Raw genomic sequence first — 24,620 nt, forward strand, 5'->3', positions numbered from 1 at the left:
ATTAATATCGATCGGGGTCGGGTATGTATCGGGTATGAATTAGGTTGCATATATGTCACTAGATTTGTATTTCATGGAAATGTGTCGGAGCGGGTAAAATGGGTCATCAATATTGATCGGATCATTTTTCAACCTAATCCAAACTCAACCCGGCCCGACTTCTCCTATTCGCAGGTCTATTTCAAGAAAATCTTGGACAACCTCGGATCGCCTCACTTGGCAGGAGTCCAATGTTCCTACATTGCCGTCAAAAAGATTGAACAATAATAGGAAGGCAAGAGTGGGGAAGGCCTATGAAACGTTGACTCCACTTTCAACGACGGGCAATACAGAATGCCAAAACTGTCGTCGTTGCTTCGTGTGTGTGTCTCTCTCTTTGTCCCTATATTCTTAATGGAATCCCCGCCAAGTTCGGCCGTTTCCCTTTCTCTCGCTCTAAAATCTCTTCACTTTGCCGGCGAAATCCGGCATGTTCTTGGGGCCATTCTGGCCTCTGTTTTGTTTGATCTCCCATATTTAGAAAGCTCACATTGTAACGAATCAACCGGATCTTGAAGCGAGAACTTGTTATGTTCCTTTCCCCATCTTTGCTTTCTTCTCTGCAATCTTCCAAGAAGTTCATGTGATTTCACCTTCTTTCGGATGCTTCGACATCTCCAGTTTCATCCTTCTACGACTTTGCTGTCCTTGCAATATTTGTCTTGTTACTGTTTTCCGCATTGGGTTGTCGAATCTGTGGAATTTTGTTGGGACGGAACCTCTTTGCAATCGGAAAATACGTTGAAGTCTGAAGCAAGTACATCTCCGTTGTTTTTCTCCGCCAATAAGTCCTGAAAGAAGGTGGCTAGTATTTGAGGTACAAATTCATGTCCTTTTTCCCCGGCACATGCTTTGTTAATATGACATTTTCCTGGGAAATGATACGACCAGAGCCGTTGCGTGTTTGTGTGAGTGTCATAATGAGTAGCATTACTTACTATAAGCTCGGCGTTTGTTAGGGAAATTGACAGGTTTGTAATGGCAGTGTCGTTAGGTCAATGGAAGTTGTTTATCTAATGGACAGATAGGTTCCAGGAAAATTTCCTGACAAGGTTTGGATTGTTGAAATGAATGCTTTTGGGTACAGAAGAGGGTCCTGAGAAGTTTCCAGGTATGCAGCAGGACATGGCGGAGTTCATGGAGGAGATGAGGACTTTGAGGGAACGATTGAACGAGGCGGAGGATGAGAGAGATCAAATGGTCGTTGAGCTTAGAGAGTCGTGGAAGGCGGCCGAGGAGGCGAATGCGAGGCTCACCGAGGCCTTCGCGGCTCGGAAAGTGCCGAGGATATACACAGAGCTCAACTCAGTGAAGAAATTGTTGGCCAACGCGAGCCAAGAGCTGAAGGTCAAGGAGAAAGAGATGGAGTCCTTGAGGGTCGAAGCTGCGAGGGCGAAGCAGCTCGAGCTCGAATTGGCGGACAGAGAGGCTGCATTGGAGAAGTTGGAAGAGGAGTTGAGCGATGCGAGAGGCGTGGAGGCTGAGGCGGATTCGCAAAGCGAGAGGAGGATTTGGGAGCTAGAGGAGGAACTGAGAAACGGAAAGGAATCTGAAGGGAAGACTTTCGAGTCCATGGTTGCCTTGACCAAGCAGCTCGAGCAAACCAAAATATCGCTTGAGGAGGCCAAGCTCGAGATTGGTATGCTACGAGAGAAGTTGGAGAGATTCGAGGAGCAGCCGAGGCAAAATGGTAAAGCCGCCAACATCTCCAGAATTTGCTTCAAGGACAATGTTTCCCCGAAAGTGAGCCTTGAAAGTCTCCGATCCGAGCTTCAATCGACAAAGGAAAGTCTTTCTCGAGCCCAGGAGGGAGAGAAGAACGCCTCTTCAAAGGTCCAGGGCCTCCTGGACGAGATTGGCAAACTCAAGAATGAGCTGAAATCGTCGAACGAAGCAGAAGAGAACAGCAAGAAGGCGATGGACGATTTAGCCTTAGCATTGAAGGAGGTGGCGACGGAGACCAATCAGGTGAAGTTGAAGCTCGACGTGACCCAAGCCGAGCTCGAGCATTGCAGAGGGGAAGCCAAAATGTTGACGGAGAAGTTGAAGAACACCGAAGACAAGTTCAGAGAGCTCTTAGATCAATCAAGGAAAGAGATGGAACAATACAAGAACACTAGTGAGAGGCTGAGGTTAGAGGCTGAAGAATCACACCTGGCATGGAATGGGAAGGAGACAGGCTTTGTGGGATGCATCAGAAGAGCCGAAGACGAAAAGACAGCGGCTCAACAGGAAAACATTAGACTCGCCGAGTCTCTGAGGGCGGCCGATAGAATGGTCAAAGCATCGAGAGAGGAAAACATCAAGCTTCGCGACATACTCAAGCAGGCGCTGAACGAAGCAAGCGTTGCGAAGGAAGCGGCCAGCATTGCCCGGGCTGAGAATTCGCAGCTCAAGGACGAGCTGGCCGAGAAGGACGATGCTTTGAACTTCCTCAGTCGGGAGATCGAGAGCCTCAGGATTAACGAGGTCGTAGCAATGGAGAACATCATGGAGTTGAAGAGGATGCTTTCCGAGAAGGACATCAAGACGGACGATAAGGAGATTGCGAGGAAATCGAAGGCTTCGAATTCGAACACCGCCAGCGAGAAAGAACACAAAGAAGGGAGAAGACTGGGAAAGGCTTTTAGCTTCAATCTGAAGGACCTAATAGTCCACCACCACCACCACCCTAGACACAAGGACGGTAGTGATAACCTTGAGAGCAAAGAGAAAGAAGAAGACGACGAAGACAAAGACAAAGACAGCCCCGAGAATATCGATCCACTCAAAGGGTCGATCTTCGACGTCATGGACTCTCCAGGTTCAGCAGCCCATCACAGGAAGAAGTCATCCTCAGCTTTCACGAGCGATGGCGAGACGATGAACTCGGAGGATGTGGACAGTCTGGATTTGCAGCATTTCGATGACTTGGAGAACGAAAGACTCCATAGGAGGAAGAGAGCGTTGCTTCATAGATTCTCGGACATTTTACGGAGACGAAGCTATGCAGAGAAGAGTCATCACTAGATTAGTCACCCCCTTCTAATGCAAACTAAATGAACTTCCCTCGGGACATCGAAACGATCTCTCTCGAGAGATTATTATACCCGTCCTTCCTTGTAGATTAATTATTTCTGCGATCAGGTGATGTCGAGTTCGGTCGAGCTTTTCGCCACTTCCGACTCATCTTGTAAATATTAAGCAGCGAGCGACATTTAGCTGCCTTCAGTGCCTACTTTAATGCTCCGCAACCTGAGAAACTATCATTCATGGTTGTTCCTATGACGAGGCCGTCTTGATTGAGTCAACAAAAGAAGCTTCAATTGTCAAACGAACTGCTAAAGAAGTGTCAATGGTTTAAATTCAAACGGACGGTGGGGAAACCATGATGACCGCACAGAAGAGGACTAGCCCCATAACCTTTTCCAATTAGAGTCTATCTTCGATCTTCGTTGGCTCAATAAGATTCCTTTCAGTGACTACGCTATTTAGGAAAATCATTGCAGTAGGCCCGTCAAATGAATGAGCCGGATAGAAAACAGTCCGGTCTAAATTGACTCCTTTCTATATCATGCACATTCAGCGACCCATAACCAATCCGATCGGGATTCGTGTTTAATATTTTTTTCCTTGAATTGTCGCCTTTGAAGAATGGACAGCTTTCGGGGAAGGGGGGGTGAATGAGTCCAAGGACCGGCTCCAAGGTTACTAATTGACCCACTAACACTCATCTTTTTTGGATTTTATCACTTATGACTTATATTTTAACTTTAAGGCGATCCATATATGATCCATTTAAATAAATGCAGGTTCACATATAGGTTTGTGACCATTTTGACAGCTCTAGGTGGGAAAATAGTAGACATGCCTTGGCCTAGATTTTAAGAGAGTTTGCTTTTGACCTTACGGTTCAAGGTTTCGTATCTTATTGGAAGCACTCCTGAAATAAAATGCCGAATGTGTCGAGTCAATATGTGAATAGGGTCTCTTAAGATTGCCCGGAGAGGAGGCGGACCGGTCGGGGTGCACGAAAGCTAGCTCGGGGCCACCACGCATCCTTAAAAAAAAAACCGAAACTTAAAAATCTTGTGAGATTGTCGAGTAAATCCGGTTTCCGCCCTCGTGTCCCGATCTTACAAGAAAAGAATCAAAACCTGATCTTGAAGCCAAAAACCAAATGCCACCGTCCTTTTGCCCCCCGCGCCGACGCCGCGAAAAACCACGTGATCCTTTGCAGGGTACCGCGCACGATATTCTCTTGGCGGATCCCTTAATTAATTAATTAACTCAGATAACGGATGGATTAATCTACGGATTAATGAAATTCCGGAACGGGATTACGTGGTATATGAACGCAGTAGCCACGCCGTTTGGTCGGACAAACCGCGGCTCCACAACTCGTACGCACTCGATTCCTTCTCTCTCTCTCTCTGTTTGTTTCTCTGCTTCTCTGTGTCTGATTTCGGGTTCGAGTCTGTGGTTTCCTCGCCCGAGCAAACGAAGCCGAGGATAAGAGAATCCGCGCGTAGCAGAGAGGCTACTGAGTTCTGGGTGTTCTGCTTCCGGGACGCGCAGCGACTGAGCGAACATGTCGTCGTCGGCCGTGCAGTTCGCCGCTCACGACAACCACGAAGACGGCGGCGGCATCGAACGGCTCGGCTCCGTCCTCCCCATCGATCCCAGGGCTCCGAACCTGTCCCTCCCCAGGGAGACCTTCCTCCGAGCGGCCGTCTCTCTCAAGGACCAGGTAACGACGAGCACGAGGCCCCTGTTCATTTATACTTTCGGATTAAGCCCATCAAATCTGTAGGAACGGAAAACACACTTTTTTTTTTCCTTGTCGATGAAGAAAACGAAGTTCATTTCGTGTGAAGAGCTTGAATTTTGGAGCTCACTGGACGGTGCTTGTGTGCGCCGGAACTGACTGAATCAGGTTGTACGGGCGACGTGGCTCGAGGGCGGTGCGGGCGATCCAACCGCGTACACGGGGCTGCTCGGGACGGCCTTCTTGTGCCTGAGGTCGTACGGGGCCACCGGTGACCGGAGCGACCTGCTGTTGTCGGCCGAGATCGTCTATGCGTGCGCTTCCGCGGCGCGTGCTTCCACGAGGTGAGTCGTGTGCATCATTTTCAGTCGTTTTAGCATTACCCAAGACTCTGCAGATACGCTCTTATGAAAACAAAAGACGAAACAAGAGAAGATCGCCGAAAAGTTACCTGATTCGGACAAAATTGTCCGTCAATACTCAATAGTGGAGGAGGAGGTTGTTCTGTTTCTTGATTTGCAGAATAACTAGACTTATGGTCCATGCTATTGCTCTGTGCAGAGCAGAACAAGAAATTTTTATGTGATATACCAAATTGAAATTATTTTGGAGATAGGTAAAATAAATAAGACATAACTGTAACAACCTAATCCGTATATCACAAATATTCATAATGATTGCTTTAATCTTTCTTCTTTAAAAAGATTCAGGCGGAAGCGATGAAATTGGTTTGTGACGCACTGGGATAGATAAATTTGTCCTTCATTTCGTGACAAAGTAATCGTTGGGTTTCGAGTTTTTCCTCCGATTGTGAAGTTTGCCCACGGTGCTTTTCTATTTATGAATTCTGGGTGGAAAAAAAATAAAATCTAACATCTGATATTTTCTTTCGAACTGGAGTTTTCTTTGAGATATATGTGCATAGGTGAGTTAAATGCTGATATTTCTGCAGATATAAATTTCTTCCTTTTGAGGATTTGGCTAACTGGAAAAAAACAAAATGATTGATACAGGCATGTGACGTTTTTGTGTGGTAAAGGAGGGGTGTTCGCGGTGGGCGCAGTGGTTGCCAATCTTATAGGGGACCGTCAAAGGCGCGACTTGTTCCTCAACCTTTTCCTCGAGGTATATTACTAACGCGTTAATCGGACAGATCATCCTTTTCCTCTCCTCTACATCTTGTCATAAGAAGCGGCGCACGTCTTTGGTAACATCTGTTTTTAGGACCATCTAGGATTTGGATACACATGATAAATCGCTTTTGAAAGCTGTACCCAAGATTGTGGAGGACCAGGACCAGTTTTGATAATGAAGGTGTTTGAATCGTTGATACTTGAAAAGGGAATTGCTTGTGTTTTGCCAGCTCTGTTTTAATAGCTTCCGTTGATTTTTTCGCCTATTTTGTCACAGTGTGTATCAAATAATCTTCAGTAAGCCTTGGAATTACCACCAGAAGTAGTACCTGAGATGAAGGTGACATGAATTACAGTGAAAAAAAACAGATATTTCATTTTTCTGGCAAAGCTAAAGATAGAGATCAAAGGGATAAAAATGGTGTTTGTTCACTAGGCTCTCTGTCTAATGGTAAGATGTTGTGTTGGGGATATGAGGATAGAGGTTCAAATTGCATGACCTGAAGTTAAGGTAAAATGTTGGTATGTGACTGGAACCGTGCTTTTCAAACATTTTGTTGGTATGGATTTCCTCCAGTCCGGTTTTTTTAGCTCATCTCGCATTTGGTCGTTTCAGATTTTGTGATGCATCAAGCTACCTTCAGGTATACTCAGTTGATTTGTCAAATAGCACAGTAATTCTTACACTTGCATTGTTCTGAACTTGACGTAGTTTAAACAGGGGATGTAATACTGTGATAACTTGATTGCTCTCGTGGAGTCGAAATTTCCGAATCCTGTTGTTCATCGTCCTGTCATTTACTTCCTTCATCCTTACTGAGCAGGATAAGTCGATAATCAGTCACCTGACTGAAAAACACACTGGCTTTTTTTTTTGCCATTGATGCAGGTGGCGCAAGAGAGGGCTCTCCCAGTTGGACCTGAGGAGGGTGGTTTTGGGATGTCATATGACCTTCTCTATGGTCGAGCTGGTTTCTTGTGGGCGGCTCTATTTCTGAACAAGAACCTGGGACAAGAGATGGTGTCGAATGATCTTCTGATGCCTATCGTTGATGCCGTGTTGGCTGGGGGCAGGGCTGGTGCATCTGATATCGCGACATGCCCCTTGATGTATAGATGGCACGGGACCCGGTACTTGGGTGCGGCCAATGGCCTCGCTGGAATCTTGCAAGTGTTGCTTCACTTTCCTCTCTGCGAAGAGTACGTCGAGGATGTTAAGGGGACTTTGAGGTATATGATGGGCAAAAGGTTTCTGAACAGTGGAAATTACCCCTCGAGCGAAGGGAACCCGAGGGACAAACTGGTTCAGTGGTCTCATGGTGCGACGGGCGTGGCCATGACTCTATGCAAGGCCTCACAGGTTAGTAGCATTTTCGTCGAAATTATGACGTCGGTAAACTGTGCTGATGTCGGTGTTCAATCAACATCTTCAGTTCACTTGGCACGTCTTTATTATGTATTTTCTCAAATAAGTTTGAACATGATCATAAAGCAATTAATCCCTAAGAGAATGTGTAAGAACCAAGTTTGTGAAGTGGCTGTCGATTGATCTAATGCAACTCCTTTGGTCTCTACAGATGTTTCCACACGACAGAGAGTTCCGTGACGCTGCCATAGAGGCAGGGGAAGTTGTGTGGAAGAATGGGCTCGTGAAGAAAGTTGGGCTCGCCGACGGCATTTCGGGGAATGCGTATGCCTTCCTCTCGCTTTATCGGCTGACAGGGGAGAGAATCTACGAGGAGAGAGCCAGAGCATTTGCGATCTTCCTCTATCACAATGCGAACAAGCCTGTCGGCACAGGGCACGTGCAGGTTGCGGACTACGCCTTCTCGCTTTACCAAGGGCTTGCCGGAGCGGCATGCCTCTGGTTCGATCTTGTCGATCCAGAGAACTCTAGATTACCGGGGTACGAGTTATAAGAAAGAACATGAACGCGCGAGAGGTTACATGTAGCTCTTTCATGTACATACTAAAGAGAGGTACGCCGTTAGAAATCGGTGGATCATACGCTGTTGCTCTGTATTGCTACGGCCGATATGTAAGGGCTTGCAACTTGATGATTCCACGCGCAGGGATCAGTCGTTTGTTAAGGCAAGAAATTGATGTCCGAAAGACATTGGTCGGACGGTCATTCTCAATGTTTCAGGGCACCATATACAAACAGACGCTGAGTTTTTGCTAGTGTGTCGGGTTGGTCATTGCTGATAGCAACCGGTCTATTACATGAGAAATGGAAAAATAACACAAATGATTTTTAAATTTTGATCCAATGTGAATTGTGGTATTTGAATTTTAGCTTAATGTGTAATATCGTTGTTAAAATTTTAAATTATTTAATGTGATCAATGAAAATTTGTTGTTATCTGTTTAATTTAATCTTTGATTTATATAAAAATATTCGATACTATCTTGAATTTGAATTAATGGAAGAACAATATTGAATACTTTCATATAGTTTAGGAATAAAATTAAAAAAAAATAAAAAATTCAGAATTCATATTAAATAAATTATAAGTTTGGTGATCACATTACACATCGGGATAAAATTCGTGAATCGTATTGAACAAATTAAATGTCACGAGTCGCATTGCACATTAGGCTTGTCTAGAGACCACACAAGAAATCGTGGCATGCATTCGGGGCACGTGTGCTCAGTAAATGTTAATCCTAGTTCGTGCGCGGCCTTTTTAGAACGAAATACGATAAAGGGTGTCGCGCAATTTATAAAATCGGAGCTCCTCATTTTCCAAAAGCATTCACTTCGGAAAGAATTTGAACTAATTGTGCCACCGTTGAGCGTTTCTGTCCACGTTCCCTTGATTCTTAAAGGCGCACCATGCTCTGTCCGGCGTCCATCATGGTCGAACGGACATGCGACGTCGTCGTCTTCGAGGAAATTGACGTTACTGGTGCGGATGGTCCGCACGCTTCCCTCTTGTGGGGCCACCTGCTTTCCCAGCGAACGATCGGAAACGGAGGGAATCCCTCCAACAACCAATCACGGTGGCGCCCACCCCCCTCCAACTCGGTGGCGGTCACCGTCTCCAATTATTCCCCACCGTCCCCACCGTCCGTGTTTCCGAAGCTACGCAGATCGGACATCACGGGTCGCTTGTCAGAATCGATGGACTGTCGGATCGAAATATGTCTTTTGAAAATGTGCAACTGTTTCATCGATCGGTCACGCATCGAGTGCCTTTTCTCGAATCATTGGGAAAGCAAATTCTTATCTTTCGAAATCATCTGTCGTACGGGGTGTATCTCGTTAAGGGTTTGTTTGATTTACAGGGAAATAAACAATCTGAGGAATGTTTAAAAAAAAAAACAATCACTTTTATCGTTTAAAATAATTAATCAATGAAAATCGTTTTCATAATCGACAACAATTTATATTTAAAATTTTTATTAATTCAATTTTATAAGCGACAAGAACGATATTTTTTTTTTAAATATTTTTCAGATCATTTATTTGTTGTAAAAAGAATGCTATAAGGCATTGCTGGCATTCTTACCACATATTCCAATCGAAAGATTTGGTCGATGGAAGTTGAATTTGAGTTAAGGAAGGCAAACTTGTAGCTTATTTCGCTTTTGGTTACAAATCTTGCACAATTTGTTAAGATAGATTAGTCGTGTGAAGGAAATAAGTTCGTTGCCCGACTATCATGAGATATACTTTGATAGAAAATGCATCCCATCTACAACTTACCATTTTTGTTTACCAATAAAAGGGCGAGATCAGATACAATCACTGTTAGCGACTTCTTCTAGGCATTGCTATAAGAGGCCTAGGCTTGCCACATGGTATTCGGTTTGAACGATAACACTCCACACAATCCCGGCACTCGAAGGTTCGAGATTAACAAGCTCGTCACCCTAGAGGTTGTGATGCAGCCTCGCCAAGATGTCAGGAAGTTTCTTCACACAAGAAATTGCGCGGCACGAACCGTTCAAAGGTGTGCTCATGAAACGAATCAAGCTCATGATACGAATCAAACTCATGATGCCATGAAAAATAGGTATTTACTTTATCACTAAGTTAATCACCTTGGTGGTCTTCAGCTTATCATTCGATATGGCCAGGAAAAACACACAATTTAAAATTCGCCACATCGTTGTCCGAGACTTAACGTATCCGTTACCCATGGGCGAGAACAAAGTGCGTCTCCTTCAAATATTTAAAAAAAGGAGTAGATAAAGATTGATTAATCTTAGATACTATGAAGTTTATAAAACGATTATATACATAAAGTAATGTCAAATTCAAGAGATGTTTAGACAATCAACTCATTATCCAATAAAGAGCGGGAAAACTATAAAAATAAAATAAAATAAAAGAATTAAACATGTTGTACGGATGACAATTCATGAAAGCTTAAAAAAATGCAAAAAAAAAAAAAAAAATTTTGTCCATGTCAAAACCAATCATGTCACAAGATAGCCGGCGGCATCGAACCGGTTAAAATTAGCTTGAAGGATTATCCTGGCAAATCGCCAAAAGTTTTAATATTACTTTTGATAATTTTTCCATTATATGAAATACCAATTTAATTTTAAACCTTTCAATTTTACTAATTGAATCTCAAACCTTTTGACAATTTGTTAATGTAATAGTTCCGTCCAATTTTGATAAAAAATTATTGACGTGAACGTTAGTTGTCCTACTTAGCACGATGACGTTTACGCAGATAATTCTTAAATATTTCCTAAATTTTCTAAATTATCAACATTAATACTAATCGTGCCATGTAGGACGACTCAAGTCCACATCAACAATTCTCGGTCAATTTTAATTGGAAAGACTATATTGGCGAACTCTCAAAAAAGATTTTGGACTAACCGACTAAATTGACATTTGTATAATGGGTTTATGATTTTTTAAGTAAGCGTGTTGACACTTAAAATAATCCAAAAAAGACTCGTGACAAGCACGTGGGGAACGATAATCAACTACGGGAATGAACACCGAAGCAAGGTGCGTGCCAATCAAAAAGGTGCCACGTGTCGGGATAAATTCGAGCGCCACTTCCTTCCGGAGCAAGAAAAGAGCGCGGAAGGGGGCCACGATTGAAGCGGTTGACGGTAATCCTCACGAGGTAAAAAGAAAATGCGTGAAGACCGGGAAACCGTCATCCACGTGACTTATGGAAAAGAGCAAAGCGTGGGGCCAAAGGAAGAAACCGCTCAACGGTTACCAAAGAGCTCGCCTATAAATACCTCGCAATAGCAAGATACACACACAACAAACCCAAAACACTTGCATTTTCAACTAGCTCTTAGCCTTTAGCCTAGCCTAGCTATAGTTTTTAGATCCCCGTCGTCGATTCAATTCCGGCGAATATCATATCCAGAGTTAGGTGTTGTCGATTAGATTCCAACGTTTACTCACTAGGTTCAGCACCGTCGATTAAATTCTAGTATTTCACCCTTCACCCATCTTGTCCGATAATGTCGATTCAATTCCGGTATTGTGTCCTACAATCCCCCGTCTAGTCTTGTTGATTAAATTCCAGCATTGTGTCCCGCATCATCTCCCGATCCCGTCGATTTAATTCCAGGGTCGTGTCGAAATTTGTTACATACTGCTACTATTGCACATATTGGGCCATCGAAGTTGTTGAAAAGTTTGTAACGCGCCTTTTGTGTCAATCTACTGCATTTGACACTCTCTATCCAAAATTGACTCGGAACTCCTTTTCGGAAAACGAACGGATTAAGTTCGATAAAAGATTCTCGCGTGAGTAACCCTTTTTGGGCTATAGTCATTTTGGGCCTAAAACCCATAATCAAAAAAAGTCCTGTCGAAGGATTTCGATGCGCAACAAACTGCCTACGATATATTAAAGACTATTTTTATAATTATCCCAACAAAGATCAATCACGAAGCCTAACATTTTAAATTTGTAAATCCACCTTTCTATTGTTTATCGAACCTGTGGGCCACCTCAAAATGGAAAAGGGAAATCATGGGTTCGACGTCCGATCCCGATGTCCACTTGTTCAGTTCAACGTCAAGCCTCTCATCTCGCGCCACGTCCCTCCTTGGTCATTCCTCCGTGTTCTGTCTCCCTCCCTCTTCTCTTCTCTCCAGAACTGCCTACTCTGTTTCTTTGTCTTCGGTTCACACCCACCAATGATCTATCCGCCGTCGAGAAAAAGGAAGAAGCGTTTCGCACGCAAAACTAATCCCCATCAAGAAAGTCGGCCACTTGTTCGAAGACGTCGGTGATTTGACGGGCACGCCCGGAACTGAGAATCGCATGATTTCTTCTTAGTTAGCTGTCTGAAACGTCTCAGGTTTCGATCATCGCTGAAGGACTTGTACTGCGGCTGAAGGGTGAAAAATGGATCGTTACGAGATACTGAAAGATATTGGGTCGGGCAATTTCGGGGTCGCCAAGCTCGCTCGAGACAGATGGAGTGGTGAGCTTTTCGCTGTTAAATACATTGAAAGAGGCCAGAAGGTAACCTTAACTTTCTCTCTCTTTCACCCCCTGGTCCGTCTTTATTTATGACTGGGTCTTTTTTGTTGTCATGACTTTGCTTTTCTTGCCTCTGTATTTGTCAGCTGCGTCTCGTGATATCGGCACTTTGTGCCTGTTATTAATTCTACGGAAGTTCTGTTTCTTGTCGGTGTTTTCTTGGAAAACAGAGGCTTTTGTAAGGACTAGGTTTTGGGTTTCTTTTGTTGGTTGCAGATCGATCAGCACGTGCAGAGGGAGATTATGAACCACCGGTCCCTTAAGCATCCGAATATTATTAGATTTAAGGAGGTAATTTTGCTAATTTTAGCAGGTTTAGCTCTTGTGTTCTGTATTTCTTGTTGTTGAAGAAATGTTTGTGAGAGTAAGGACCCTTTTTGAAGTTAATGTAGTTGATGGGTTGGAATAGGATCACATCCAGAAAGCAACTTCAAAGAGGACCTGAAAAACTGAAAAACAAAGGTCTTTCTTTTCCCTTCTTCTGAATGATGTTAGGTGTATTGAGATTGATTGGCGAAATCGGTATTCTAACCGACTGAATGCTCACTTGCATTCCGGTCACGTTTTTTCACCCTCCGTTTAGCTGGTAAAGGTTGCCCCTTTTGGCTCATCCTCTGAACAGTCCCATCTGTGCTGTTCCCACTTCTTGATAGAAATTAAAGATGCGAACTTGCTAGGCATGGGGCGGCGAGGATAATTAGTATTTAGCTTGCTTTTTGATGGCAGTACACGTGTTTTTTTCATCATGTGATTTCTCTTAGTGAGTAGTTAGCCAATGTGTTGGTAGTTCAAATACAAATGCACATCAATCTGAAAAAGAGGCTGGCTTGGAGTTGGTGACTCTTCAATGATGGTGACTAAGTGTTTGCTTCCTCCCGGCAAGATTTGTGAATGCAGAAAATCGATGACAGTGTGCGACTTTTCTCTTTGGCGAACTTTTTCCTGCCCATATTCTTTGCGACTGCTGAAGGCAGCTGTGGAAGAGTTCCCTTGCTGTGCGATAATTTTTAGGAGTCAAGAATCTAAATTTGGAAACAATTTGGTTCTGTGTAGCACCTGGACAAAAGCGGATTTGTATGCTGTTTCCTCTTGTCGAGAGTGCATGAAATTAGGAACTTATATTGTTTTGCAGGTCTTGCTCACTCCAACTCATCTGGCCATCGTCATGGAATATGCTGCAGGTGGGGAATTATTCGAAAGAATTTGTAATGCCGGTAGATTCAGCGAGGATGAGGTACTTCAGAAAAGATAAAAACATCTCTGAGATGTCTGTTGCGTGTCTTTTTTTAGTTTCATTTTCTTCTAAATCCGTTATATGTTTTCACTTTCTTGCTTCTGGCAAAGATGGTCGCTTCAAAATTCACATGGCACTGTTAATTACTTAATTCTGTCTCTGAAGCTCTCCTTTGTCTCTGTGTTAGGCAAGATTTTTCTATCAGCAGCTCATATCGGGAGTCAGTTACTGCCATTCAATGGTAACAATTCTCTTTCATTCCAAGCCACTAAATGCGATTTTCACTGTAATTTTCTCAATCTGCATCGGCTATTGTAGCTGAGTGTCTGACAATACGGTATAAAATCTGTCTTGTCGCAGCAAATTTGCCATAGGGATCTCAAGCTGGAAAACACTCTGCTTGATGGGAGCACGGCACCGCGCCTTAAAATATGTGATTTCGGCTACTCAAAGGCAACATTTTGCTGATAGAATTATGTGGTTCTTCTCGGGTAATTGCTGTAATATATCATTGCTGACTGCTCTGTCTCGCTTGTAGTCATCAGTATTGCATTCTCAGCCTAAATCGACAGTGGGGACGCCGGCCTATATCGCACCTGAGGTTTTGTCCACAAAAGAATATGATGGGAAGGTACAATCGAAACTCTCCTCATTCCTCCTCCTCTCATTTTCCTTTTTGAAAGATTTTCGCCAACTGTAGGACCCTAGTTAGGTGACCTAATCGTCCTCTGTTGATTAATCATAGTTATACTTTGATTATTGCAGATTGCAGATGTTTGGTCTTGTGGAGTTACCTTGTATGTCATGCTGGTCGGTGCTTATCCTTTTGAAGATCCAGGCGATCCAAGGAACTTCCGAAAGACAATTCAGGTTTACCTCCATCATCCATGTTCAAAAGTCACCGATATCTCCAAGTACTATTCACTCTTTTAGGCTTGATCTTAAAAATGAGCAATGGCTTGATGCAGAGAATACTGAGCGTCCAGTACTCGATCCCGGATTATGTGCGTGTCTCCGTTGAATGTATGCATCTCTTGTCTCGAATTTTCGTAGCCAACCCTGAAAAGGTAACTCACTCTCACGAGAGTTCAATCTGAAGCGTCTTCTGTAGTTTCGTTAGTAGTTCTGTCTTTTCTGATCGCTGCAATGTCAGGAAGCTTGAACAAAGATGATCGACAAGCAAACGATGACCACAATTTGATTATAAATGTACTAATTTTGCGATGTTGCCTTGCGGAACAGAGAATAACTATGCCTGAGATTAAAAGGCATCCATGGTTCCAAAAGAACTTGCCTGTGGAATTCATGGACGATGAGACAGGCCTCTTGCAAATCGACGGACCAAACGACTTGAAGCAGAGCTTGGACGAAATATTGGCCATAATTCAGGAGGCGCGGAAACCGGTAGAAATCCCGAAACTCGGCGGGATTCTAGTCGGAGGGAGCATGGATCTCGATGACTTAGAAACCGATGCGGACATAGACGACATCGAGACCAGCGGCGACTTTGTCTGCACGCTGTGACAGCAATGCACACCGTGTTCACTTACAATCAGCTCGTGACGGAAATGCCGTTCTTTACGTGCGAGGCATACAATTAGTGATCTTGGGTTAATGTTGATATTCATGAGGAAGAAGCTACTTTTGAAGGTGTGGGATATACACTTGGGTTTGGGGGCAAAGGGATGGATTTGATCCAAATGGTAGGCTAATTGGCTCCTCTTTGCTGTGTACTTTATGAAGCTGAAAAGAACACACCGACCAGAATTACTGTGTAAGTTCATGGACTAGTACGAGGATGCACAGTATTACTTTTTTTCCGATTACTGGATTAAGCAACTTGCTCAGGTGCTGCTAAATGTTCCTGAGTCGGTGAGTCCTTAGCTCACGAGGATTTTGGGAGAGGTTCATAATGATGAGAATTGAAATGCATTGAGCACATATAAATTTTATGGAACCTCAAGTTCATCCTATTTCGATTGTTTCGCAAAAAATGAATAATTTGAAAAACATTTTCCTAAAAAATAATCAATCGTATCTCTTACAAAAAATGAACGAGTGAAAATTCTTTTTGCGGACATAAATCATTGTTCATAGTGACATTTTTTTCATTGACTAACTACTTCAAGCGTTAGTGATTGTTTTTAGTAAAATATTTTTTAAAATTATTTATTTTTCATGAAACAAACACTTAGTTTATTTTTGTTGTCATTTCCTTCTATTTCGTGAATGAATGAATGATTAGAAAAAAAATTTCTTAAAAATAATCGCTTGTATCACATACAAAATTAAATAGACTAAAAATATTTTCATCGTCCACAAAAATATTGATCCGTAGATTGTCAACGGTAATGAATGCAGTTTTTGTTGACTTATTATTTTAAGTGATGTAAGCGATCGTTTTTTAGAAAAATGTTATCTAAATTATTCATTTCTCGCGAAATGAAACCAGCCTTGTATTACAAACACACTAGTGATGGCCATAATTAACTCCTTACTCATAGCTTCAATTGTAACATTTCTTTTAGTGTTCCGGTGCTTGGTTTAAAGTCATTTCCAGTTCATATATGGATATGGTTTTGACTCGCATTTGAACGTCGATTTAACCCAATTTTCAGTGCTATATATATAGATCATAATCCTATTAATGCGTTTCTACATAATTTTAAGAAAAAGACAGCCTAATTCCTCAAAAAACTCCACAACTTTAGGTAAAGTCCCAATCTGTCCCAAACTTTTTAAATAAAATCCTCAACTTTAGGATCCGTTTGAATTTTGCCCCAGGCTTTCTTTTCTCTCGGAAAACAACCCAACCCACCCATATTCTAAGTCCAATCCCAAGTTTATCCTGTACTTTTTTTTTTTACAAAAAGGTACTAACTTTAATTCTAGTCTCAAATCTGTCCCCGTTAACCCTCCGTTCAAAAATCCATATTATTTGTTTGACGTGGTACTTCCATATCGGTAGCCGATGCGCATTAGCAAGGTAATGTTGAAAATTATATCCAAAATGAAACCATCTTCGATATGAAAATTATGGGAAAAATCCTAGTGCCATAACTTTTGTATTATTTAACTTTCAAATTACATCTTTCAAATAAATTAGTTAGGAGATGCCGCAAGCTAGTACATTTCCATCTTAACTTCTTTTTTGAAAATTAGAATAATAAGGGAAGACTAATAGTGATTTTAGACGGAGAGCTAACGCAAATAGATTTGAGCTTAAAGTTAAAATTGGTGATCTTTTGTTATTGGACCTAAAGTTCGGATTTTTGTAGACAAGAAAAAGTTCAGAACAAATTTGGCTTGGACCTAAAGTTTGGTTTTTTTTTTTTATTATTATTATAAAAAAACCGGGGTTTGGGACCGGAGCTAAAGTCGAGGGGTTTTATTGGAAATTATGGAAAAAAAAAACAGAAATTGAAATTTGTACTTTACACGGACACCGTGGTCAACTTGCCGATTGCATCAATTCTGTTTTTCAAGCAGGCAATGGCAACACATCACCACTTCCCAGTCACTTGTCAGATTCTTCATCTCGGATAAATTGCAAGAAAATATCTAGGCTACTTGCCAGACTGTTTCTTTAATCCCCTGCTCAAATCTTTATACAATATGTTCTCGTCATTGCAATGAACTTTGCTCAATCAAATCCCTTCAAGATTCCAACAAGACCTCCACAGGCCGGCGGCTATTCACCACCCGGCAATTCCTCCTGATCTCGCCGGGCCGGTCCGACACCAGATCCCCCATCTTTATCATCCCCTCGACGAAAGCCCTGAAGAACTCGTCCTGGTCTCTACTGAACTTCTGCACGTATGCCCTCGTCCGTGGGAACGTGAACAACGTCTGGTCCGAATTCAGGAACCCTCTGCCTGCGACCAAGTCCTTGAAGTACCGGTTATCGAACTCCCGTGGCGTGGAGTCCAGATCCCCGGTCACGTTCTCGTCGCCGCCCTGCGGGCAGAGCTTGTAGAGCTCGTCCCGGAACCCCGGGTCGAGTGCAGGGTCCGGCCCTGCCTGTCCCGGACTGATTGTAGAGTCGGAACATGACCGAGAAGCACCGGGCCTGCCCGATGGAGTGAGACCCGGAAAGGGCCACCAGGTCCTTGACAGAGAGATTGTACTTGGCAAACAGATCGACGAGGGAGCTCGCGTTGGCCCTTGGGCTCGGCATTATATCGTTTGAGTCCTCCTGGTTGGCAGTCAGGCTGTCCTTCCTCCCCAGCTTCACTTCCCAATCAGGCCCGCCGGTCTAAAAATCACGTTTCTCACTACATTACAACTCGAATCAAAGTTCATTGTCCGTTCCTAGGCTAAGAACAGTGCTTTAAATGTTCCCTTTTCCCCCGGTCCTCCCTTAGGACTAAATCGGCGAAATTGATTGTTGTCGGATTTCCAGGGCTGAAACAGAGTGGCTGGCCATCGCAAGCCTGTTCAAGAATCGTGACCCGAACAAGGAAGAAGGGACCATTTTACTAAATCTGATGGCCACAACTACCCAGACTTCAGAAAAATTATTATTCTGCAGTTTCACCATTTACGGAAAAAAATTCTATCTTTTGCATGTCCTGTTCATAAAGCGCGGACCCCATTCGGAATATGTTCACCAAATCAAAAAGAATGAATAATTTAATCTCGCCAATGTCATTTCCCTTTCATCTCACATTATAATTTCTTTTTCAAGTCGGCGTTAATTCAGATTTTGGATAGTGTGTGTTGGCGTTATTTACTGACGTGCTCTGTCAATTGGTAAAAAAAAAAAATGGAAGAGATTCACTGACCAGGGCTACCGCGTCTCGAGCCGCCACGACGACGACGTCGGCGCAGGAGACGACGCCGGGGCAGGCCTTCTCTAACGCGTCCTTGGCTTCGTCGATGACCTCGAACGACTGCAGCGAGTTGATGTTGGACAGAGCCTCTTTCTCTCCGACCATGGTGGGCGTGTCGTCCAGAAGCAGAGACCCATCACAACCCTTTTGGTAAAAGGAAAAAAAAAGATGAAGAAAACAGAGTACAAAACCAATTGAGATTCAACCTTCACAAAAGGATGAAAAGATGAGACGGTTCAGAAGCAAAACGATCCATGGATCGCTGCTTACGTTGACGAAGCAGTCGTGGAACTGGAAGCGCATGACGGAGGCGACGCTCCGGGGCTCTCTAATCAGGGCCTTCTTCATCACCTCCCTCACCACGGCTTCGGCTCTCGGGCAAGTCTCGGCGTAGTAACCAGGCCGGAGTTCCATGGCTATGGCCGTCTGCAGGAGGAGGAGGAGAAGGAAACGAAGGGACGAGACAGGGCTCATTTTGCTTGCTACCCTTTGTCCTGTTGACTCTTTCGGAGGCACAGAGAATTGAATTGAATCGGATCAAACCGGAGAGATTGATGCTTCGATCGATGACTTCAGTTTTTGTGGCTGGCCTTTTCAACTTCTTGGGGTGAAGAAATTGACTGATATTTTAATTTTTATAGCTCTTGTGGCATAGGAGAAAGGACTGAGATTCTGACTTATCATCATGGGCGGTATCGCATGAAATTCTAGGTACACTCTAGATTGATGCACTTGCATTTCTTTAAGTTATTCCAAGTATAGTCAGAATCACCCAAATTTTGATTTTTGTGTGGGAGACGGTTTTAAGCAGGGACAATGACATAAAAGATCAATGAAATTTTAATTTGTTCGATATAGTCATTGAACTTTACCGAAATATTCAACGTAATCCCCGAACTTTTAATTTATTTGATGTGATCTCCGAACTTTTGAAATTATACCAAAATGTTCAATTTAGTCCGAAGACTGAATTGAACATGCACAAAAAATTTATGGTTGAGAGAATATTGGGCCAAAGTATAATCGGAATCATCTATATTTGGTTTTTGCGTGAGTGACAGTTTTAAGTAGGAGTAGGTGCTCATGTGATTTTTAATGCACTCAAATGGGTCATTCTCGACACGATGAGAGAACTTTGAATTTTTGACAAAATTCCAAAGGAGACATAATGAGGATCCAGCCAGCTCGAGGAAAACGCGGGTCAACACGTTTGGAAAAAAAGAACAAACACAATCTGTCTGTCGTATTGGGCCAACTTTATAATATTTCGACCACGACACGAAATGACATGAATATAAAAATTCTGAGCGATTTGCCCCGCTCTCTCTGCACATGTCGAGAAAGAGTTGCTCGCGGGGGGAAGAAATCGAAAGCTTTTTGTCAGCTCGATCGGCATCGATGGAGTGGTATTTGGTCAGCAAGTTTCTAGGGAGCACTAGTCGAGACAAAGAAAAAAGTAGGCAATGATCGAGATAATTTAAGTATTGAGAAGGCACGTATATACCCGAAAACGACCTACACCGAAAAAAAAAAAGGAAGAGAGGCTAAATTTACATTTTCGAAAAACTTATTGGAGTGAGTGGAGACGACAACTATGGTGGGGACGATATTTTTCTTACAAGCATATGGAGTCATCGATTCGGAGGATGTTGCATTGTAAGTAGAAGGGGAGGCAAAAGCGATGTGTAACCGAAAGCAAAGTGTCGAAATGAATTGGAGTAACTTCTACTTCTGTGTGAGGTCAACAATAGCGACAACCGCACGTTGCAACTTGGGAGGAACCAAAAATCCCGTCGCTTTTAAGTCGGGGCTGTAACTGACAATTCAACTTTGCAAAAAAGGACAAAAAAAAAATTTTGAAGGGCTTAATTGCTCCTCCTTCGACAAGAATAAATATATTTAAATGTTTGAGATATGTCAATATTAAAACTTGTCACGAAAGTGCAATTGCATCTTAAAACTTGCGAAAAGTGCAATCGAGTCCTTTTGTTAATTTTGTCTAATTTGGTTAATGAAAAATGCTAATGTGGCTTTTTAAAATTTTTGATTGCCGCTTGTTTCTACTTCTGTGTTCTTTTTTTTATAGCTTATTTTTAAAATTTATTTAAATATAAATTATATCAAGAATTTGATTTGAACCAAAATAACGTCGTTTTAGCCATGTAGGAAAGAGAAAATATTAAAAAAAGCCACGGTAGTATTTTTCGTTAGCTAAATTGGACAAAGTTAACGGAAGGACTCGATTACACTTTTCGCAAGTTTGAGGGCTCAATTGCATACTTTCGTGACGGGTTTTAGGACTTCTAATGAACATACCCCTAAATGATTTGATCACGATTTTCCGCCATTATATTTTGCTTAAATGTTTAGGCTCTCTCGCGGTCCACCAAGTTGCCGTTTAATTTGTTCAAGTGACTTTCTGACGTTACCAACTGTTGACATCAAAAGCAACCCGGTCATCGATAAAGCACGTGCCTTGCACGTGAATGAAAAACAAATGCATGAATGGCACATGAGTATGGACAATCACGTGCATGGGGTGTCACTATACATATACCAGCTTATCGAGAAACATGGGGATCAACATATGTTAATCGGCATTGATAGTCATCAACGCCACGTATTAAGTTGTCGAAAGACGACAATGGATAACTAGTAGTCGCTAATACGAGCATCAATGGCAAATATTTATTGGATGGACATTGAAATGCCGTTTTAAAACTTAAAATCAACAAGATAGTCGAGGAGAAGAGCACGCATTTTTGGAGGGAGCATTTATCACTTGGAAGAAAGATCATGAGACAACCATTACTATGAGAAAGAAGATCATGGAGCAGTTCACAGACTGCAAGGAAAACCGTTTGAGAACATGGGTGCGAGACTTGTGGAAATATAGGAACGTGAAGGCAATCGATGGAAGTTCCACGATGAGATACAACGGCAGAAACCTGTTACCATAAGACCATTATAAACGCCGCAATCAGGTACCCCTCGCACAAAATCAAGCAAATTTATCATTATATTTGTTATCCTGTACTGCACTTTATCATTTGTAATTGTAGTTTTCAGATTTGCGGCGTTGATTAGATTTTGGAATAGTGCTTTTGTGTTTTCGGGCAGTGTCGTCGATAAAATTACGACATAATTTGTTAACATATGGTTACTTCATTGAGTTTGTATTGCCAAATCCCGTCGTCGATTAAACTTTGGTCCAATTTGCATCTGTATATTCTTGTTCGACTTCAATTAGTTGTTAGTCATTTGCATGTGATATTTTCTATTCGGAGTTTGGCCAAAGACCTTGTCCTCCTTAATTAAGAGCCGAAGAACGATTTTCGGCAAAAGATATTTCGTCAGGAGAGAATTTCCGGCCGAACACCAATAGCACTAGTTAAGCGTAAATGTGCCAATTTGACGGCACTCGCTACAGGAAAATTTTGGGAAAATCACGCAAAGCCCTCTTTAACTTTGATAATATTTATACTTTTACTTTTAACTGTTACGCAAAGGTGCCTTCCGAATTCATAATATGTTATTTGACCAAAAAAAAAAATGCATAATATGTTAGGTTTATGATAGTTTCTGTTATGAATTAAGTAAGATATTAACACTAGAAAAAATAAAAGTATCAATCCACTAACAAGATACTTTTAGAAAAAAAAACACAGCCTAGTAAAAGTGAACAAGGACTTAACAACAAAAAGGGCAAACAGAAAGTTGGATCCGTATTATGTTTTTTGAGATGGTTAATTGATGCAAAATAATGGAATTATGTAACGGTTGAAATTACCGAGGAAAACATGCAACGTTTTATATTGCTGACAAGCCGATATGGGAATAATGCAGAATTCTCTTGCAGTGATTTTAATATCTCTTTATTTTTTTTTTGTCCGTTCTATTTTTAATTTTATTCTCTCTGACTTTTATTCTATCTCTTTGAAGATTTCAAAAGTCGAATCCGCACTTATGATACTAGCGTCTTCAACCCTAATCCATTTACTAGTAGAGTCGCATGCTTATTGATTTGTATTTAAATTGTTTTTTGGTCAAATAGTTAAAAAAAATTTGGTCGGAAAATATTTTAATTGTTGACAACCCTCCATTTCACATCTTTATGTTGTCATTGACATAAGATGGCCCGGGCTCTCCACTATTATTAGCTTTTAGATTATAGTTATTTCTGCACATACCACGTTGACCCGATTGTCTGTTGACTACATTACCAGATGTCTCCTCCTTGGGTGATTCCCACCGTCCGACAAGTTCTGTGTTTAAGCTTTTTATTTAATCATGCCGGAATAAAATTAATCAGAAGAAATCATCATACGCACCACGAACGGACGAGAGAGATTAGACTGTGCTTTTCTAGATTAGTGATATGATAATCCCGATCATATCAACTTTTGCTTTTTATCTTATCATTTTAGCGTATCCGATTGCTTTACTACATGTTAAATTCTAAAGCGACTTTATCACTAAAGCAATTCGAATTTACAAAAATTAGACTTCGCTGTAGGCTCGGTGGTTCCATTCGACTCGGTGGGGGAGACTTGGGATAGGTCTCGATAGAAAATAAGCTCAATCTCATTCTAGTCAAGTTAGGCCCGCCCTCATCCCAAAATACGCAATTTTTTTTTTCACGGTATATGTTTGGGCGTATAATTTCCGTAAAAGGCGGGGTATAATCCATGGTGCGAGGTCCTTTGCTTCTGAAACGATTTGAATCAGTGAATTAGGGTTTGATGTACCTATAGCCGGAAATATGGGCCCGGCGAGATGTGCAATGTGCTATCCAAAACAGCAAGAATGTGTTGGACGTACAGTGGAGTGGACACCGATGGCTATCCGGGATTGAGTGCCCAGTGACTCATCTTGTCAAACGTGATTGGACAAAGATTGCATTTAGGAAAATAGAAAGTGAGTTTGATATTCTCCCACACTAAGACGTCGGGGTTAAATTATAAGCAAAAGTCCTAATTCATCTGATTAGTACATGAACTATGATATTCTCGCAGACAACTGTGCATCGAATATTATTACATGTTATCATTGTTCCGTTGAAGTTCGTTTGTAAAACAAAAACTGCCTTTTTAATCCCACATATGATAAAAAGAAGAGTGTAAGTTTTTTTATTAGTTATAAGGCTACAATAGTCTTTCAGAATAAAGAAATGGGCAAGTGGGCTAGACCCCACTATACCCGCGTGCTGGTGCGCGTGTGATTGCACGCGATTATTAGACGCACTTAGCACTTGACGCGCCGCGGATGGAAATACACCTTAATTATTTTTTTCATTAGTTCACAAGAGGTGTGTTCTATTAGTATTATATAAATGACAATTCTGTTCAATTTCTGATGTTAACTTAATGACAATTCCGTTCAATTTCTAATGTTAACTTTTATTCTTTCGTTTTCCTTTAAAAGAGAGACAACCAATCTTCATTGTTTCGTAGAGAGTTTTAGGAGATTTATTGGAATTGCTATCCATTATTCTCGCCGTGACTTTATTGTATCATGAAAGGAATTTGCTAGAAATCTATAGTAACTTCATGGGGCAAATTGATCCTAAAAGAGAGTGATTACACGCATCAAAGTTCGACTACATTGTTACTCTATTCTATTATATTTTCCAACATGTTCAACAAAAAATCATATCATGAAAGGTTAAAAGTAATTGCAATGTCTATATATAGTTTCTATATCTGCATATATCAGACTCGATAGGAAAGAGAAAAGGAGCATTTCAATGTAAAAGAATATGTTAAAAGGAACACTAATGCCCATCCTACTATTTAAAGATCAATACTTTACAAGGACTCGATTCTATGTCTAAACATCACGTGTTGCGAGTTGATATGGTCAACACTATTGATTCTCAAGATATTGTGTACAGAGAGGTGGATATATAGGATCACTAGTTGCTCGATCAAGACCCTAGCTTTATTGCGAGCGAAAATCCTTGATGGACAATGTTAAACATGACCGTAGAGAATTACCCAACCAATGAAGTTCTCTTCTCCTTTCGTTGCTTTCTTTATTTTTGATTAAAAGTTGGTTGGCGGGGTCACCGCCTTTTCTGTTGGGTGAGCGCATCTGATTCGAAAGCCTTTTCCAAATCACTTCTTGTTCATGATATAGTTAAGTTTCATAATT

At 41.9% G+C, this 24,620-nt stretch overlaps 4 protein-coding genes and 1 long non-coding RNA gene across 7 annotated transcripts; 3 read left to right on the top strand and 2 right to left on the bottom strand.

Annotated features, from left to right (window-relative positions):
* Nucleotides 1-595: 595 nt before the first annotated feature.
* LOC115738821 (putative WEB family protein At1g65010, chloroplastic) lies at nucleotides 596-3,157 on the top strand. Of its 2 annotated transcripts, none has more exons than XM_030671548.2 (2): nucleotides 596-1,010; nucleotides 1,127-3,157. In XM_030671548.2, exon 2 carries the CDS (start codon nucleotides 1,153-1,155, stop codon nucleotides 3,046-3,048), a length of 1,896 nt encoding a protein of 631 aa, XP_030527408.2. In that variant the 5' UTR covers nucleotides 596-1,010; nucleotides 1,127-1,152; the 3' UTR covers nucleotides 3,049-3,157. The 2 variants fall into 2 exon arrangements, with proteins under 2 accessions (XP_030527408.2, XP_048127160.1); XM_048271203.1 differs by having other exon boundaries at nucleotides 596-856.
* A 1,239-nt stretch (nucleotides 3,158-4,396) lies between these two features.
* On the top strand, nucleotides 4,397-8,132 carry LOC115739012 (lanC-like protein GCL1). Its single transcript, XM_030671859.2, has 5 exons — nucleotides 4,397-4,768; nucleotides 4,955-5,130; nucleotides 5,800-5,911; nucleotides 6,809-7,279; nucleotides 7,497-8,132. Exons 1-5 carry the CDS (start codon nucleotides 4,610-4,612, stop codon nucleotides 7,836-7,838), a joined length of 1,260 nt encoding a protein of 419 aa, XP_030527719.2. The 5' UTR covers nucleotides 4,397-4,609; the 3' UTR covers nucleotides 7,839-8,132.
* Nucleotides 8,133-11,942: 3,810 nt separating this feature from the next.
* LOC115738989 (serine/threonine-protein kinase SAPK2) lies at nucleotides 11,943-15,467 on the top strand. 2 transcript variants are annotated; one of them, XM_030671826.2, is made up of 10 exons: nucleotides 11,943-12,383; nucleotides 12,618-12,692; nucleotides 13,534-13,635; nucleotides 13,823-13,876; nucleotides 13,996-14,088; nucleotides 14,174-14,266; nucleotides 14,401-14,505; nucleotides 14,604-14,702; nucleotides 14,878-15,187; nucleotides 15,220-15,467. In XM_030671826.2, the coding sequence occupies exons 1-9, from the start codon at nucleotides 12,264-12,266 to the stop codon at nucleotides 15,157-15,159; spliced, it is 1,023 nt and encodes a 340-aa protein (XP_030527686.2). In that variant the 5' UTR covers nucleotides 11,943-12,263; the 3' UTR covers nucleotides 15,160-15,187; nucleotides 15,220-15,467. The 2 variants fall into 2 exon arrangements, with proteins under 2 accessions (XP_030527686.2, XP_048138184.1); XM_048282227.1 differs by lacking the exons at nucleotides 11,943-12,383; nucleotides 12,618-12,692 and adding an exon at nucleotides 13,254-13,411 and having other exon boundaries at nucleotides 13,470-13,635.
* Nucleotides 12,637-22,740, bottom strand: LOC125315910. The gene is made up of 3 exons (XR_007199199.1): nucleotides 22,728-22,740; nucleotides 22,134-22,136; nucleotides 12,637-12,774 (listed from the first exon to the last, which is right to left on the bottom strand). It is a non-coding gene; the product is annotated as an uncharacterized LOC125315910 (long non-coding RNA).
* On the bottom strand, nucleotides 17,203-19,177 carry LOC115738799 (peroxidase 17). Its single transcript, XM_030671528.2, is given in 4 exon segments — nucleotides 17,203-17,649; nucleotides 17,651-17,890; nucleotides 18,420-18,611; nucleotides 18,738-19,177. Coding segments are annotated over 4 exon segments (993 nt in total). The 5' UTR covers nucleotides 18,942-19,177; the 3' UTR covers nucleotides 17,203-17,292.
* Nucleotides 22,741-24,620: the final 1,880 nt, after the last annotated feature.

The sequence above is a fragment of the Rhodamnia argentea genome, chromosome 1 (assembly GCF_020921035.1).
Source record: "Rhodamnia argentea isolate NSW1041297 chromosome 1, ASM2092103v1, whole genome shotgun sequence".
In the NCBI taxonomy this organism is placed as follows: Eukaryota; Viridiplantae; Streptophyta; class Magnoliopsida; order Myrtales; family Myrtaceae; genus Rhodamnia; species Rhodamnia argentea.

Bases quoted from the DNA above. Each gene is read 5' to 3' on its own strand.
- LOC115738821 (XM_030671548.2), top strand. From the start codon at position 1,153: ATGCAGCAGGACATGGCGGAGTTCATGGAGGAGATGAGGACTTTGAGG.
- LOC115739012 (XM_030671859.2), top strand. From the start codon at position 4,610: ATGTCGTCGTCGGCCGTGCAGTTCGCCGCTCACGACAACCACGAAGAC. The intron at 4,769-4,954 runs GTAACGACGAGC...TGACTGAATCAG, and splicing joins CCGTCTCTCTCAAGGACCAG to GTTGTACGGGCGACGTGGCT. The intron at 5,912-6,808 runs GTATATTACTAA...CCATTGATGCAG, and splicing joins TCCTCAACCTTTTCCTCGAG to GTGGCGCAAGAGAGGGCTCT.
- LOC115738989 (XM_030671826.2), top strand. From the start codon at position 12,264: ATGGATCGTTACGAGATACTGAAAGATATTGGGTCGGGCAATTTCGGG. The intron at 14,506-14,603 runs GTTTACCTCCAT...GGCTTGATGCAG, and splicing joins ACTTCCGAAAGACAATTCAG to AGAATACTGAGCGTCCAGTA. The intron at 14,703-14,877 runs GTAACTCACTCT...CTTGCGGAACAG, and splicing joins TCGTAGCCAACCCTGAAAAG to AGAATAACTATGCCTGAGAT.